Here is a 17,336-nt window from a genome sequence, read left to right on the forward strand (position 1 = left end):
TTGCTTGATGAATTGCAACAACAACCTTCAGATTAATTCCTTAGGAAAATATCCCACTGCTGTCTATCCCAAAATTCCACAACTTAAATGGGTATCCTGAAACTCTCAGTTACATTGGCACGAGACAGACGTGATTTGTTGTTTGACTTCCCTGATTGTGACTGCTTCGAGGAAGTCCGATGTAGCGCGTCAAAGATGAGGCATTCTGTTATTTCTACACCATGAGGTGTTTAATCATCTTGGTCGTTGAGTATTAAGTGTCCATTATCCGAATGGAATCTTTCTCAATAGTGTCCGAAATACCAAAATACATATAACCAATGGAAGAGCCTCATTCACTCACTGATGCACGGTGCGGTGATTAATTATGAATGAAACAGTATAATGCACGAAATAATCATTTAAACTTATTTATTTGCTGGTATGATGAACACAGAGGCGTTCAGGCGAACTCGTAATTGTGAGTGTTATGCACTGGTTGTTATTTTCCTTTTTTTCACGTACCCCCTATGACAATTGACATACCACTAGGGGTACGCGTACCCCACTTTGGGAAACTATGCTCTGGACTTCATTCCTAACCCTGGTTACAACTGTATGAATACTAACATATTACAAACTACAAATAACTTTTTAAAAAATTTGTCTGCCGCTTAGCGGTAGGCTGCAATAGCAACCCTAAAGACAACCTTATAACTTAGCTTTTTGATAACTAATTTAACAAAACTGTACAGAAGCTCAGGGGATCCCGGTCTTGGGACCCTGGTACACCATTCCAATTTTTCTCCCCTATTGGATGCCCCTGGTTTTTATAATTATTGGACACAGGAGGTGTTTTCCTGCAAGAGGAATAGCGTTCTTGGTGTTCCCTAGCAACAAAGTGTGTCCCTGGGATCTCTCTGGGACTTTTTTGGGCGTGTAGGAACTTGAGCATTCATCACAGCTCATAAAATTGTCCTTTTCCTCGACAGGCTGTTGATTCATTCGCCTTCACATTCATTAAACACAGAGACTGATGTTATAGACTCATCACAAGGCTCTCTTAAAAGGTGATGTCTCGCTGAAAAGTCCATTACTGAGGAGTCCAACACTCGTTTCATGACGGTATTAGACTTTTTAACGGGAAACCTGAGTACTTGCTCCATGTGGGGGGTGGATTGACACTGTCAGAGAGCTATTTAACAATATGTTTATGATTGTGCTTGTACCAATATCATACTGAGAGAATTTTAGCCTCTCATTCAACTAAATTGCCTATTTGAGGCCCACAGCTTACTCTAGAAATAAAATGAAACACGGTGCGCATTAGAACTATATGAATGAGAACAGAAAACTTTTTAGATATTGCAGAATGTTCACCTATTCCAGCTTTATTTCCTTTGATTTGTACTTCCAGCCAAAACGGTCTGTTTGAATTTATTCCACCCACGGCCCGCCGTCGAGCATGCTGTGATTGGTCACAAAGGCCTAAGTGCCTCCTTACTATGAACCAAATGAGGTCCACCCCTCTGTGATATCACAGAGGGCCAGGTTTACCACGCCTTTTAAAACAGAGGGTTTAGAGCCATCCCAAACTTCTTTCAGGGCTCACTTCCCAATGCGCAAACCTCATTATCTGAAAGTTTGGCATCGTTTAACACGAGAATACAACATTCTAACTACATTTATAGGTCAGAAAAGTGGATAAGTCATCATAGGTCCCCTTTAACACTGTGTGAGTTCAGCTGTGTCCCTAAACTATATTGTTCACAAAACATCCTAGCAGCCTATGTGCATGCTAATACGATGTCATAAGTGGTAGACTCTGTAGTTCTTCAGTTTTTTGTATTGATCACAGATGGAAACCCCCCCACCATGGAGCCAAAGAAAGTTGCAACTGCCAGCATTTTGATAATGAAGCTGAGAAACACCATTGAATTCAATAAATAACTCATAGCAAGTGAGGTCAGCAGGGGTGTATTGCTATAAATTAGTGTACTTATCTTGTACTGTACATTCATGACCATTCATTTGCTTTTTTTGGTCCAGTTTTGTACATGCCGTTTCCCCCTACACGAATAGACTGAAATGAAAATTACTATAATGCTGTTGCAAAAGCAAATGTTTAGTATATCACTAACCTTAGCACAGTTGTAGAAAGAAGCTGTGCGAAAGAACCTCAGCAGCAGCAGATGCAGCAGCGCTACAGAGATGATTATTATTTTTTCGCACATAATGTTGGCTTCATCAGACTTTTTTTTATGTTGGTGGTTCATCAAGGAGACAAGCTGTTAAATATTCATGAGTGCGTTGTGTTCTTAAAATAAGGCTCATTAGCACTCCCAGCCTCTTTTCAAGTTCCGCCTTTCTCATGTCACTCTCAAAAGAGCAACACCAGCTTGTTATTCATCCCGCACCGACTTGGCACTCAAAGTGGGTTAGGCAATAACGACACATGACGACTTCATTTGGACACCAGGACGGCTATCGATCCGGGATGAAGTGTCTATATCAGGGGTGTCCAAAATACAGCCCGGGGGCCATTTGCTGGGACATTATAAAAATATAATGTAGCATACATACATTTTCTATACTGTTTGTCCTCAGTAGGATTGCGGGTATGCTGGAGAAAAAATAATCGAAAAAAAAAAGAGTAAAGCGTCATAAAATACTATTACTATACTAATACTATAAATACTAATACTATAATCATACAATTTTTCACCTATATCACAAAGCTGAGATGCAGGTTTTTTCATATATATATATATATACGTATATATATGAAATATGAAATATAAATAATATATATATTCTTAGCATATCTACATATTTCGCTTTACCCCTGATGGAAAAAGTTTGGACAGCCCGACTCTATTTGTTGCAATGTTGGTGTAAAATAAAAGTGGTATAAAAGTAGGCTTCCGAAGTCACAAAAAACATCCACACCAGAGCTGAAAAGGATGACATCATGAGTCACTGACTCTTATCAATGCGTCATGACTCAGCACACCTAAAAATGACAACAACAAAAAAAAAAAACAGGGTGACTGTGAATGTAATGAACACAATCAGGCCTCAATCTCAAAAAAGCATTTGTGCGGCGTTACTGAGTGAATACCTCGTGATTGCACACCATTACAAGCACAGCTACCTTGTCTGCTCACCTTTAACAGCACTCAATGGAAACATGCATGCTCGACCTGCAAGGTGTTATGCCAAGTTTTGTGCTAAATTAAATCACACACACACACACAATGAACATGATTATATTGACAATCAACACTAAAGACACACGGTACTAATGTAACTTTTAACTCATTCAATCCCAGCCATTTTTAAAGACATCCCTCTCAGTACAGGCTATTTTTGTTGATTTTGACAGATTTTTTAAACACAGATTATTGTGTTATTGGGTACATAAGCATGGTACATACCAAAAGAAAGATCAGACTTTCATCTTTTATCCAAAAAAGTTTGTTTCTACCTTTTTCTGTTCTTTACTAATCAACAGTAGAACATAGGTATGTTTAAGCATAATTTCAGTTTTTAACAAAAAAGGGAGAAAATGACTTTTTATGAAATTATACATTTCAAGCATAGCTTTCACTTTGACACCAACAAGACTGAAGTGAAACTGCAACTTATGGCTGTTTGAGTCAGTTTGGAATTGGTCAACATGTTCTTGAAAAATACATTTGGACATTGACAGAGACTTCAGAGTCATGGATGTGTTACAAAAACAATTTAGTGAGGAACCTGTTGTGCTTTTTCCACTTTTCTGATAAATGTTGTTAGAATGTTGTATTCTTGTGTTTTAAGATGCCGATGATGAGGTTTGCGCATTTGTGGAAGTGAGCCTTCAGTTTAGAATTGCTCTGAAAACTCAGTTTCAGAGAATGTTTTGTAGCACTGGCTTTCTGTGATGTCACAGAGTGTCTGCCTAACAATTTATCAGTGTTCTAACTGTGTTTATTTTGTGTATGTAATAGAACAAAAGCGGTTGTCTGTGTAACATTATAGAGAAACTTTGGACTGTCCAGTCTGTACTTCTCAATCAAATTCAAAATTCCACACATATGGCTATATGTTAAATGCCGAAATTTTATAAAGATAAATCACTGTTTATTATCAACTCCTATAAAGTTTAGTTCGGCAGCTATTCGGAAGTCCTCGTGAGCATTTAGGAGTGTGACCAACCACAGCGGAGTGGCTGCAAATTAAAACAGACCGTTTTCGCAGAAAGCAAGGAATTCAAATGAGTAACTATATCATCCACCATGGCACGCCCCTCATAGCGGTGTTGTTGTTGCTGTTGAAATGTGTCTTTAATAGTAGTCTACTGTGCCGTGGCCATGGTCCTCATAATACCGCAATGGCCTCCTAATCCCTGGTCGTATTTCGCAGTGTCGCTCTGCGGCCTGCTGTATATTATTGTTTGACAAGACACAACAACAAGAGTTACTGAAGCAAAAAAGCTGTTAAACAACAAGGCGGCCTTCCATCACCAAAGTCAGCCTGAAGAGTCTAAACAGATTTTATTGATATAATCAGCTGACACCAGTCCAGGGTGTACAGTGCCTCTCGTCCAAAGACAGCTGGGATTGGCTCCAGCATATCCGCGACCCCAGTGAGGACGAAGCGGTACAGAAAAACAGATGGATGGATCAGCTGATTAAAAAAAAAAAACAACAAAAAATGCCACAAAGAGGTTTATGTCTCCCCATGTGATAGCCCGTCCTCAGCCATCGGTTCATTCGGTGGACCCATAACGTGCTCCATTACTGCCTCTAATTGTCTCTGCAGCTGCACGGCTGTAATGATCAACTCAATGAAAAGTGTGACAGTCACAATGATCCATGGTGTTCATCCATGTTTTTTATTGGCGCCAGTCCCCAGTGGTTGTCTTTGGGTTAAGCCTTTCATTAAGTGCCTTTATTTGGTTCTATATAACACCTTTATTGTTTTGTTACAAAGACTACATGTGCAGATAGCTAAATAGCATCTAATATAGTCATGGTCACTGCATCTTTCTGCAAATAATGGGATTCCCTCGAAGGATTTCTTTGGAACACACGTTCAGAGCCATTTTTAAAAAATCACATAGTTTTTTACTATTATCATCACACTCCTCATTGGCTTGTTCTGATTTAAATAAACTTCAAGTGGTCTTCTTTCCATTCATTATAGAAGGTCCTCTATTACGTCCGCCTTACAACAAATTAGGTGCACTGCACCATCGGGCGCGCCACACGTTTTGGAGAAAATGTAAGGCTTTTAAGTGCACCTTATGGTCGTGAAAATATGGTAATATAAATAGCACTCTTCTCCACATCAAGACCTATCCAGTGGTATAACCTATGTGGGGGGCTCTTTGCAAGATATGGCCTGAAGGATGGGTTCCTAATCAAGTGAAATGTTTTGTCAATTTTGTCGTAAATTACATCGCCATGGTTACAAACAATATTACCAACTATGAATAGGGCTTCCCTTTATCGAAACCTATCCATTGGTATAACGTGCGTTGTTCACACAGTATGGCTTGAAGGATGGGGTCCTAATGGAGTGGCCATTTTCAGTGTTGTTCGTCAGTTCTCTTTGCTGTCAATTATTAGTTGTCTAATGTATCACTTTCTCTGTTTTCCACAAAGTCCGCACTGTGGGCTGGACTGTTGGCTCATTTGCATACTAACAGTGATCGGATGTTTACTGAGGTGAGGGGAGGGCGGGGCGATCTGGGCTGTTTAAAGGCGTCCGGCACAGACACGCAGATGAGTGATGAGTGGAGCTGTCTAGTGCTTTTTCTGGAGGAGTCTTCACTTCTTAAATGTTGTTTGGATGGCATTTTAATAAATGTGGACACCTCCCCTTTTGTCATATCGGCACGGCCTATTCTAACAAATGACCAAATTGGCTGCGCACAGTGGCGCACTGGACAAAATTATCACTGCGTGTGGTGCGCCACGCTCCGCCACCCTGTGCCACTTTGCACTGCGCCACGAAAATTAGAGCCCATAGCCTGTAAATTTATTGGATTAGCCTCCACACTTTTCTCACTCATGGCTGGCTTGTGTTGGTCCACCGGAGGCTGACTCGAGTGACTGTCCCCGTCACCTGGGCATCCACCTGTCGGCATAAGTGAGCTCTTGTCCAGGCCTTAGCCAGCGTGTAATTGAATTGGTGCTCGTTTCCGTGAATGCAACAAAGCACGGCTACCGCTTGCAGTGTACAAAAATCCTAGTTCATTTGCTGTTCTCGTGCTTTTTAACTTCTGTCTTTATCTGGATTCGGTTAAAAACGTGCGTCAATGGCTACATTAGGGTTGTTTGGCCTTGAAGGAGGTCTGCAGGGTAAGGCAGGCTTTATATAGGACTTAGCAGCAAAGATGGAAGATGCCCAGGCTCTCAATTTCCTCTCTCTGGCATCATCACGGCATCCTGGCAGAGTGGAAGCGAGTGAGTGTGTTGTTGACATGCAAGTTTGAAGGAAGTACAAGGCTGAGCTCCTTGGAGAGCAAATGGGATTACATTATGAAGGCAGCTCCCGGCCATCTTGGCCATCAGTCCACTGAGGAGGCAGGAGGCCTGTTTGCTCACTTACTGTGCTAAATGGCTTTGACCCCTGCACCCTCATGTTTTCACTCTAAAGGTTGTAGTGGTCTGAGCTCAGACTAAACACCTTTCAACGCAAACTCGTTTGCTCTCCACGCAACCTCTTATTGGTCCACCGCATCTGTTACCGTGATGAATAGCGGATGTCCTTGACATGTATACATTTCAACATGAATTTTTATAACTTTTTAACTGTACTGTGACGTTATTATTATTATTAAGTTTTTGGATGATAACTTTAGTGTAGGCTGCACGGCGCCGAGTGGTTAGCGCGCAGGCCTCACAGCTAAGAGACCAAAGTTCAATTCCCCCCAAGTCTTCCCGGCTACCGTGTGGCACTGTACCATATCAAAGTATTTCATGTTTAATGCTGCATTGTCACCCTGTCAGAACAACATGAGAAATTGAGAGCAAGAGACAAAATAGAGCTCACTGACCTACCGTATATGAAATCCCATTCAAAGTCCATGAGGTTCTTCAGTAGTGTGGAGTGTGTATTCACTGTGGCAGACTTCCTCTGAACCGTCTTCTTGGAGACACCCTTTCTTTGGATCGTCTTTGATCTTCTTTCACCAGATTGATAGCAATGAAACGCCTGAAATCAGAACAGCCTATGATCAGGGACTGAATGGGAAATTACAAGGGCAATTTTGTAGTTAGAGGTAGTCTGAGTTCTGGAACATAAGGTGATATAACTACATGTAATTTTGCCAATATGATCAGCTTGATTTGATACATTTCTTTATGTTGGAACTATTTGACGTGCTGAAAATGGCACTGGGGCCAAATCACATACACCTCAATTGAAGTTTATAGAAAGTGTGATCTGGGACAATAGTAGGTACAGAACAGCTGAACAATTATTCAATATATGTTATATTATTGTTTGAGTGCAATGTGTCTTGCTAAGACGAACATTAAAATTCAGGGACCTCTCATTCATTGATTGATTTTGTCCATTGTGAGGTGTTTACTTGTTGAAGCAGCCAAAAAGTAAATGACCTTTCATTAGGAACATATTTTTTTAGAGTGACCAGAACCAGTAGCTGGCTACAACTGAGATGTCTTATTTTCTTTTTTGTTATTAGGGTCACAAAATTTTTTGGAGCAGCTGGAGGGTTGCGGTGATTGTCAAGTGTGTTTGAAAGTCACAACTAAACTCCCACTGAGGACTTTGTGTAGCATACATGACTATCAAAACATTTCATCAAACATTTCTCCCTTTCTTTTGTACTGACAACAATGCCGAGCTTTCCAAATAATAGCAATAAACAAGCAGATGGTGTTGTTGAGAACATTTGCACATAGAGTGAGGAGGCATGAGTTGTATAATGAGTTGTCTTCGCACCGCAAGATGACTTCAGCTTTTTGCTTTTTTTTTGTTTGAGACTTTTCCCTCCCACAATGCCACATGTGGCGTCTGCACCAGGAGGCTCACAGCATGCGTCTGTCTTCTCCTAAGAACTCTCATTGTGCCGCCTACTTGTAGCGTCTTCCTTTGCTCTATGTGCTTTCAAGCAGAGACAGTTCAGCAAAGGACTGTTGTAATTGATGACCGACCCTCAGGCTTCAAAAATAACTAAGGCCATGTCAACACAATGTTTTCTACAATGTACTTTTCCTCTACGCTGGTGGTAAAAAAAATCCCATTCACTCAAGTACAGAAATGTTTGGTCCCATAAAAACACAAATAGCACTGAATGTCTGTGCTCAGTTTCCAGTTGGATTGGATTGCATAGTTTCCGCCAGTGCAGACTGTACTTAGAGGTGAAAACAACATAAAAACCAGAGTTCTATGGATAACAGGTAGACACAGAGAATTATATGTCTATCATCATGGTTACAATCCTTAATAAAAAGTGAGTATTTGCTGTATTTACGGGAAAAATGAAAATTGAGCACTTGGCAGTTTTGATGAATGAATTCCATAGGCCAAACCCTTTGACCTCGTATTTGTTATTTGTTTGTGATACTATTTCACGCAACACTTTTATTGCTACTGTATGTCATTTTATGCTGTAGTCCACAAAAAAACCCTGCACATCTGACTTTGATGACCTCAAGACATCATTCTTATCCGAACAAATCTCTGTATTCCTATGTGACAGTGTATATTATGTTAAAATAAATAATAGGATGAAAAGTTGAGTGAAACCAATGAAAGGTGCTATACACCAGTGATTTTCAACCACTGTGCCGCGGCACACCAGTGTACCTTGAGAAACCATCAGGTGTGCCGTGAGGAATTATCCAATATCACTTTTTATAATTAACATTGATTAATCATCATTTGCAAATATTATGTCAATAGCCATTATGTCAATAGTATACATGGACCCAAATATTCCAATTGCATTTGGTTTATTTGCTCAAACGGAAAGAATTGAACAGGGATGGAATATTCCTTTAACCAATCCAATTCAGGTATCTTGTACCCGCTCAAACGGAAAGTTGTCAGGGTGCCTTCTTCTTCGTGGTGTTCTTCTTCTTCTGTTGTTTATTGGCGGTTGGCAAGCAGCTTTCGTATGCATTACCGCCATCTGTGAAACAGAATCAAAACCCTTCTATACGCCATTCACAAGTGCAGTTTTATTAAAAAAGAAAATATATATCTATATAAAACATGTCCTGAGTTTAATTATAAAATATTAGCAAGATTGAATGTGATCTTTTCCTGTTTAAATTTATCCTGGGTGCGTTCTTTCAGCGCATGCTCAGATATGACGTAACACGCAGATCCAGACATTCTTCAGTTTTAAAAATGGAGGCCAGCAATTGGCACTGGACTAAGCAAAGTTTGTTTTTGATTCAAACTAAATTTCAAGACTGGACAGACGAAAAACTGGCAATACGGAGTTATTCCAACAATTGAAAGAAAAACTCGGGGAAGCCGGTATCACGTGATGTTGATGTTTACGTTTTACTGGGCATGCCCTATTGACTATTCTGTTTGATTTTCACGGCACATTTAGACAAAAGATTGGAATATTGCTTTCCATGGATACCATTGTTTCCCGAAAGGTCATTTGGAAAGAGAAAAAGTGGTGATGTAAAAACGTGGCTACTGTGGAGTGTCTGTGGTGTAAAGACTGGCAGAGCAATGTAATATTGGTCCGTGTGGTAACACCTACCTTGTTCCTCCGATAGAATTATTGATGCACGTGTGAGGTTGTGGTGACATTTTGTAACATTTTTGGTTAGTGGTGTGCCACAAGATTTTTCCAATGTAAAAAAACGTGCCGTGGCTCAAAAAAGGTTGAAAAACACTGCTATACACCATCTCCAAATATAAAGATACCATCATGTTTCCTACAAAGGCAACATGGGTCACGTCTATTTGGCAGGTGTTGCCAATGTGATATGTTATTTATCTCCTCCGTCTTTAATGAGGAGTCACCCTGGGAAGCAGATGGCACATTAGCCGTAATAAAGCACAGCTGAGTGTGGTGCTTCTGTCAGGTCCACATTTTTTGTATTCTTGTTGTCTTGCTATTGTGTTGTTGGCCTGGTCAAGAGTTCTGTTCAAACATATCTTAGTCATTCATTCATTCATTCATTCATTCATTCATTTTTTATACCACTTATCCTCACGAGGGTGGTGAGCATGCTGGAACCTATGCCAGCTCTCTTTGGGTGAGGGGCGGGGTACACCCTGGACTGGTCGCCAGGGCACATATAGACAAACAACCATTCACACTCACATTCATACCTATGGACAATTTGGAGTCACCAATTAACCTAGCATGTTTTTGGAATGTGGGTGGAAACCGGAGTACCCGGAGGAAACACACGCATGCATGGGGAGAACATGCAAACTCCACACAGAGATGGCCGGGGGTGGAATTGAACTCTGATCTCCTAGCTGTGATCATCTGCGCGCTAACCACTCGACTGGTGTGCAGCCCGGACCATAGCATATATCACAATATTTTTGGGATACACTTTTCTGAAATTGTAAAGCACATTTTTTATTGGTAACAAACTGGCTAACTTTTCTGCACACATTGCCAATAAAATAAAATAATAAGGGACATCCTGGATGTTTTTCTTTGGTCTCCTTTATTTTTTTCATGTATTATACAGATCGGGACTCGATATCGACCAATACTCAAATGACTCACACTCATAAATGACAATAGTAGAGTGTTATTGTTTAGCAGGCAATGTGACACTATTGATCTGTAAGGAGGAATGAATTTTTCAATTGATGCCTTGTTGTTGTCTCACCTTCTCCATGGTGAAAAGGAGCAGTACATGCTGCTCAAGGCCACATGGCTCCTGCAGTTTGTGCAGTCTTCCCACTGCACTCTCAAGGTGGGCTTCAGGTATCTGAATTTTGTGGCTGGATAGCATTGTTGAGGCGGCTCATGTTGTTCAGGTTCAGGTTGCTGTGGCGGTCCATCAGTCCATCACAGGATTGGAATCACATGGTTTTATCGTAGCTACACAGTGAAAGCTCGCATATGATGGACATAACATTGGATGTTTTTTTTGCACATTCCTTTTTAATTGGTTGTATTTTTAGTTTTTATTCTGCAATGAGTGAGTAGATCCACCCCCAGCAGCCATGAAGTATTGACACAAACAACCCCTAAACACTCCCTTTTCATTTTCATGCTAGTGTATAATTACTTCATCCCAAACGATAGTGGTTCTCGTAGTTTGCTGCATCAATATTTTATCTCACCCCTGTTATGTGGGTTTTTTTGTAAATTTGTTTTTGTTTGGAGACTCTTGGCACTGTGGCAATCATCTGACCACTCGCAGCCCGAGGCTGCAGTTGAGAACACTCTGGAGGGAAGTGGCGGCTGGCGGATTAAAGATGATATCGTGCGACTGCTCAGGAACGATGGCGCAGATACAAGACGGAGGCCAAGTTGGTGGCAAAGCTGAGTGCGGGCGCCAGGGTGCATGATGGAATACAGAGCAGAGCGCCGTCAAGGCTACGCTAAGTCTGCTTCGCCTTAGAAGACACTCTTAGACTTCCAACAAAGAAGATTATGGCTGATGCACAGGCTGATATGTAGAAAACCCTGAATTTCCCCTTGGTTCACAAATTCTCAATAAGGTTTAGGTCAGGTGTGGAAGGGGCCCAATGCAGGGCGCGATCATATCTGTTTTGGCTATCCATCCATCCTTTTTCTATACCACTTATCCTCACGAGGGTCGCGGACATGCTGGAGCCTATTCCGGCTGCCTTTGTGCGAGAGGCGGGGTACACCCTGGACTGGTCGCCAGCCAATCACAGGGCACATATAAACAAACAACCATTCACACTCACATTCATACCTATGGACAATTTGGAGTCACCAATTAACCTAGCATGTTTTTGGAATGTGGGAGGAAACCGGAGTACCCAGAGAAAACCCACGCATGCACGGGGAGAACATGCAAACTCCAAGTGATGCCCAAGTAGGGAATCAAACCTGGGTCTCCATCTCAGCCTTTGTATTAATCGTGACTACTGTTGCATGTATGTCAGTTTATTATGATGGTGATGTGACGTCATACGGGGTTTATTTCAGCGACAGGGCTCACACAACAATAATAATTATTGCAGTTTATCGGGCGACAGAACGACTCATCGCCAATGCATAGTAAACCATGCACACAGAAGCCAACCAGCGGATTTAACCAACTCCATGGGTGAGCGAGGTGTTCACATCCAGAGTGAATTGAATAAGTCTTCCACGGTTTTGATTGGCTGTCATGCTAGTCCGGGACTTGGCTAGTATTGAAGATAATCTTACATTAAGGTCCATGTAAATGAATGTAAACTTACCCACAATGTTTACAGTATTTGTAATTTTTGCGTCATAACTGCGAAACTTCGCAACGCAGAACAACATGCAGAACAATTTTCCTGTGCTCTAAATACTCTCTTGGCTAATCTTTGCGTACACAGTGGGGGGAAAGGAAGAAGAAGAAGCCCTCCACATGTGAAATTTGCTCTCCTCCAGTAGTAAATAGTATCAGCAAAGAGAGGATTAAGTGCACGCATTAATCCTGGAGTCAGAGCAATCTTGTAATCCACTCACTATGCTAATTGCCTGTTCTTTCTGCAGCAAAAGGCCTTTACAGGCCATTAAATGGCACTGAACAGTTGACAAAGGATAGCCAGCATACTCACACCCACCCAACCATTCAATCCCCCAACACATCCACTCACCCTCTCTCTCTCTCTCTCTCTCTCCATTTCACACTCAGGCAGGCTGTTGCACGCCCACATGCCGCTCCTCCAAATAAATATGCATAAGATGGAAAAAAGCGACGCCGGGAGCAATTGTTTATTTTTGCAGTATTCTTGGTGAGGACGTGCAAATTGAACTCCTGTTGCGATCTGACGCTGACAAAAGTGTATCTTCTTAGATTTTAAACGCACCCTTTGAGCTCCTGCATTGTCTCGTGATTGCACACCAATGTGCTGTGTGTTGCTGGTAAAGAAAGACACGCCGAGGGCTGTTGTTGGCACACCAAAACAATGCTACTTCTTTGCACTGCCATTGTGTGGCCTCCATGTGATGGACAATGTAGTTTGATGGATGACACAGAGTTGCAGATACTAAGCAGATGAATGTGGCTGTGATAACTAGGGATGCAACTCTGTACTGTCCTAACACTGATGCCTCCGTAAATGGTAGTAAATTCTGAGCATCAGTATTGCAGTACAGGCATGTCACCAGAATTGTGCAGCAGTTATCAATTTATGCTAGAAATTTTTCCATGGAGTTTATTTCATATTGGCAAACCTCAGATCAGATCAGGCAGATCTCTCACCCAGTCGGCAGGCAGGTTGGGAGCATGGTTTGATCCCTAGTTTTTTGGCGTGCAAACGTTAGCCCTATATAAGACATATTCCAACTTTGTGATGCTGTGGTTTTGAGCCGTTGAGAAATAAAGCTCTGCATAAGACCAAACATCGAATCTTTCTTGCAACATCCACATTGCCATCATTTTATTTATATTATTGTATATATATATTAAGTATTTAACTCATTCCATACGAGACCCTCCATGCCATTTTTGATCAGCATGAGCATTTTGATTGATCTTTCAAGGTACATATATTGTGTATTTTAGAGCTATATGAACATGAAAATACGAAATTGTCAATAATTCTGTAAAAATAAGGTTAGTGTGCAGGCCACACAGCAAGGAAACACAGGTTTGATTCCCCCGTTGGGCATGTCTGTGTTGAGTTTGCATGTTCTCCCCATGCATGCGTGGGTTTTCTCCGGGTATTTCAGTTTCCTCCCACATTCCAAAAACATGCTAGGTTAATTGGCGACTCCAAATTGTCCATAGGTATGAATGTGAGTGTGAATGGTTGTTTGTCTATATGTGCCCTGTGATTGGCTGGCGACCAGTCCAGGGTGTACTCCGCCTCTCGCCCGGAGACACATCGTGAGGATAAGCAGTGTAGAAAATGGATCAATAAAAAGGCCACAAAAAATTTTGCCCGGGCTCATTGTGATGTCACAGATTTCACCAGGGAAAAAACTCTGAAACCGAGCTTTCAGAGACACCCCAAACTTTTTTCAGGGCTCACTTCCAAATGTGCAAACCTCATTATCTGAAACTTTGGCATGGTTTAACACAAGAATACAACATTCTAACTACATTTATAGGTCAGAAAAGTGGAAAAAGCATAATAGGTCCCCTTTAAGGAGTGGGAATAGGAGTACCGCATCCCAGCGTGCTTGACACGTTGGCGCAGCATCTGGAGGTGGAGTAGGAGGCGGAGCCGGACTCACATGACTGACCTCGTCCCAGCGCTGTCAGCGCGCTGTCGTGTCACTGGACGCAGACTCATTACAGCAAAACTGTCAGCACACTTCATCTCCTGTGCCTGCCGTCACACTTCCTGCGTGTTGTGTATTTGTTCACTCTGCTGTGCTGGAAGTTTGTCCATGTCGCTGGGGCTTGTTAAGATGGTGACTGGATCAGACACCGTCTTCTAAACTAGTCTAATCAGAGCCAATATATCAAATTGTGCCTTTAGAAATATTCATTCATTCATTCAGTCATTCATTTTCTACCGCTTATCTGGGTCGCGGGGTGGGGGGGTTTGGAGTATATCCCAGTTGTCTTCGGGCGAGAGGCGGGGTACACCCTGGACTGGTTGCCAGCCAATCACAGGGCACATATAGACAAACAACCATTCACACTCACATTCATACCTATGGGCAATTTGGAGTCACCAATTAACCTAGCATGTTTTTGGAATGTGGGAGGAAATCGGAGTACCCGGAGAAAACCCACGAATGCACGGGGAGAACATGCAAACTCCACGCACCGATGGCTGAGGGTGGAATTGAACTCGGGTCTCCTAGCTGTGAGGCCTGCATGCTAACCACTCCATGCTGTGCAGCACTTTAGATAATAATAATTATTATAATTTATAATAATGCTTATTTTGTTGAATTTGGTATGTACCGAATTGTGGTTTTAAGATCGCGGTTGGGTTTATTTTGTAAAGAAAGAACAGTAAGTAAGTACAGTAAGGAAAGAAAAAGTATAAAACTGCTTAGCTTTGGTGTAAATCATTTTTAAATGAAATATAAACATGAACATTACAAACACAGTTGCATATTGCACGCTAACTGGGAAATGTACATGAAACGACCACATATTTGATGTAAACTGAAAACTATGTTAACCAGGACATACACGAACTGAGGTTCCACTGTGATTGTTTAGAGCGTAGATGCCCAATTATGGGCAGTTACACTTCCTGTCCCTCACGCAATGTGTACCATGTGCAAAAGCAGCATGTGAATGTTCCGTACAGAAGAAAAAATACATGTAATGTTAGATCCCTGTGGTTCAGACCCTTCTCGACCCATAAAAACAAGCAATGATCACTTCCAAATAAACAAGGATGGTAGGGGGTCGTCCATTCATCTTGTGCAAGGTGCAAGTGTCTTAAGGGGAGGGTGGCTTTTTGAGGCCCCAAAATTAAAAACAAACTAAAGGCAAGCGGTCGATAGACATCTTGCAAAATGATGAAGCGGCACTTCACAGGAAGGAAAATCAATATCGCTCTCTCTCTTCCCTCCATCTTTCTCTAGAGTCCTAAAGTCTTCTTCTTCCCAGGCGTTCAAGTTGAGCTTTAATGTTTGTGTGCGGCAGCCATTTAATGGTCCTCTTGTTTCTTCTTCCTTTTTAGCCTAAAGGACCTCTGCCACTTTGATGTGTGAGCTCAGTGATGGCCCACAGTGGAAGTAAGTAAGTGCCCACGTTCACATTTAGCTGCCCTCACCGCCCCCCATGTATCGATCAGTGCCCCGGGTCCATCTTGAAATCTTTAAATCATAATGCGCCGTCGCACTTTGCGTTGGGGCGCCCAAATAAAGTTGTGCGAAATGCATGCCAGTGTTTTTATTATTTATCTGCAGAGCCTTTGAAAAATAATCCCATTATGTTTCCCGGGCATTAAGTTAATAAAGTTCTCCGAGTGGAAAATCGGAGCCCGTGAAGCTCGACATTAGCTCTCGTCATGTGGCTATGCGGTCCAAAGGAGAAGACAAATGACTATGGAGGTAGTTTTTCAAAATAATGATACGCTTATAAGCAGCACAAGATTGGCTCTGTGATGTTTTGTTGCTGTTATTGAGTAGTATAATAAGTGTCATATTCAACACTCGGGCACTGCAGGAATAATCGTCATGTGACAATAAAGCTAAATCACGCTGGAGTTTACTGGAGATGCTGAAAATTTGTCATGTTGGCAGTCACCATGGTTACCAAATCAGTCAGCCATACATCCATCCCTTAATCTTTCACTTCCATCCATCATCCCACCATCCAGCTGTCATCGAATTTATACAACTTTATCTCCATAGTTATACAATTATGTCCATCCAACCCCATCCACTCATCTGTTTGCACAGCAAACACTCATTCGTCCAGTTCTCTTCATCCATCATCAATCTATAACCTTTCACTTCAGTGATCCATCCATCCACTTAGTTTTTTTCATTACAATCCATCCATCTGTTGGTCCGTCCATCCATCCATCAATCCATCCACACACTTGCCCACTCATCTTTGAACCCATCTGACCATTCAGTCCAGTTTTTTTCAGTAAATTACATTTGTCCGTCCGTCTGTCCATCCTTCTGTCCATCCATCCACACTTACCCACTCATCCATTCCATCATTAAACATTCATCCAGCCAGCCAATCTAGTTTTTTCCGTGTAATCCATCCATCAATCTACAATCATTCACCCCACGGATCTATCCATCCATACAACCATCCATCCATCCATTCCACTTACCCACTCATCTATTTGCCGATCAAACCATTCATCCAGCCAGCTAGTCCATCTTTTTCAGTATAACCCATCCATCAATTCATCATTTTTAACTATCCACTCCACTGATTCATCCATCCTACATCATTCATCCTTCCACTACATTTCTGTATCCATCTATCCTGCCACCATCAGGCCATCCATTTCATTCATCTTCCATCCTTCATTGATATGTCTATCACCCCATCCAATCAGTATGTAATTTCATCATTTGTCCATCCACTACATCCTTACATGCCACCACCTATTCACCCATTCATCAGCAAAACCATACATCCCTGCATGCATCCACACCTCAGCAGCCTTGTTCTCAGTGTGTGTGTGTGTGTGTGTGTGTGTGTATGCACGTTCACGTTCTGCAATGTAGAAAGAGAAGCCGGGTGAAATATTCATCACTTGACAAGCTGCCGTCACACCTCCTCCGTCCT

The 17,336-nt window shown here is 41.8% G+C and overlaps 1 protein-coding gene across 7 annotated transcripts in view; it reads left to right on the forward strand.

Annotated features, from left to right (window-relative positions):
• mgat4c (mgat4 family member C) overlaps positions 1 to 17,336 on the forward strand; it is a 128,623-nt gene that overhangs the window by 21,738 nt on the left and 89,549 nt on the right. For 5 of the 7 annotated variants that reach the window (XM_058076699.2, XM_058076700.2, XM_078790769.1 and 2 more), the window contains one exon: positions 15,760 to 15,814. The exons of 1 other annotated variant lie outside the window; for it this stretch is intronic. In XM_058076699.2, coding sequence (XP_057932682.2) covers positions 15,799 to 15,814 — 16 coding nt within the window. In that variant the 5' untranslated portion in view covers positions 15,760 to 15,798. Of the gene's footprint in view, positions 1 to 15,759; positions 15,819 to 17,336 lie in introns of all 7 variants that reach the window. One more of the 7 variants, XM_058076706.2, reaches the window with a different exon arrangement.

This window comes from Doryrhamphus excisus, linkage group LG1 (assembly GCF_037039965.1).
Source record: "Doryrhamphus excisus strain RoL-2023G ecotype Guam linkage group LG1, RoL_Dexc_Guam_v1.1, whole genome shotgun sequence".
Taxonomy (NCBI): domain Eukaryota; kingdom Metazoa; phylum Chordata; class Actinopteri; order Syngnathiformes; family Syngnathidae; genus Doryrhamphus; species Doryrhamphus excisus.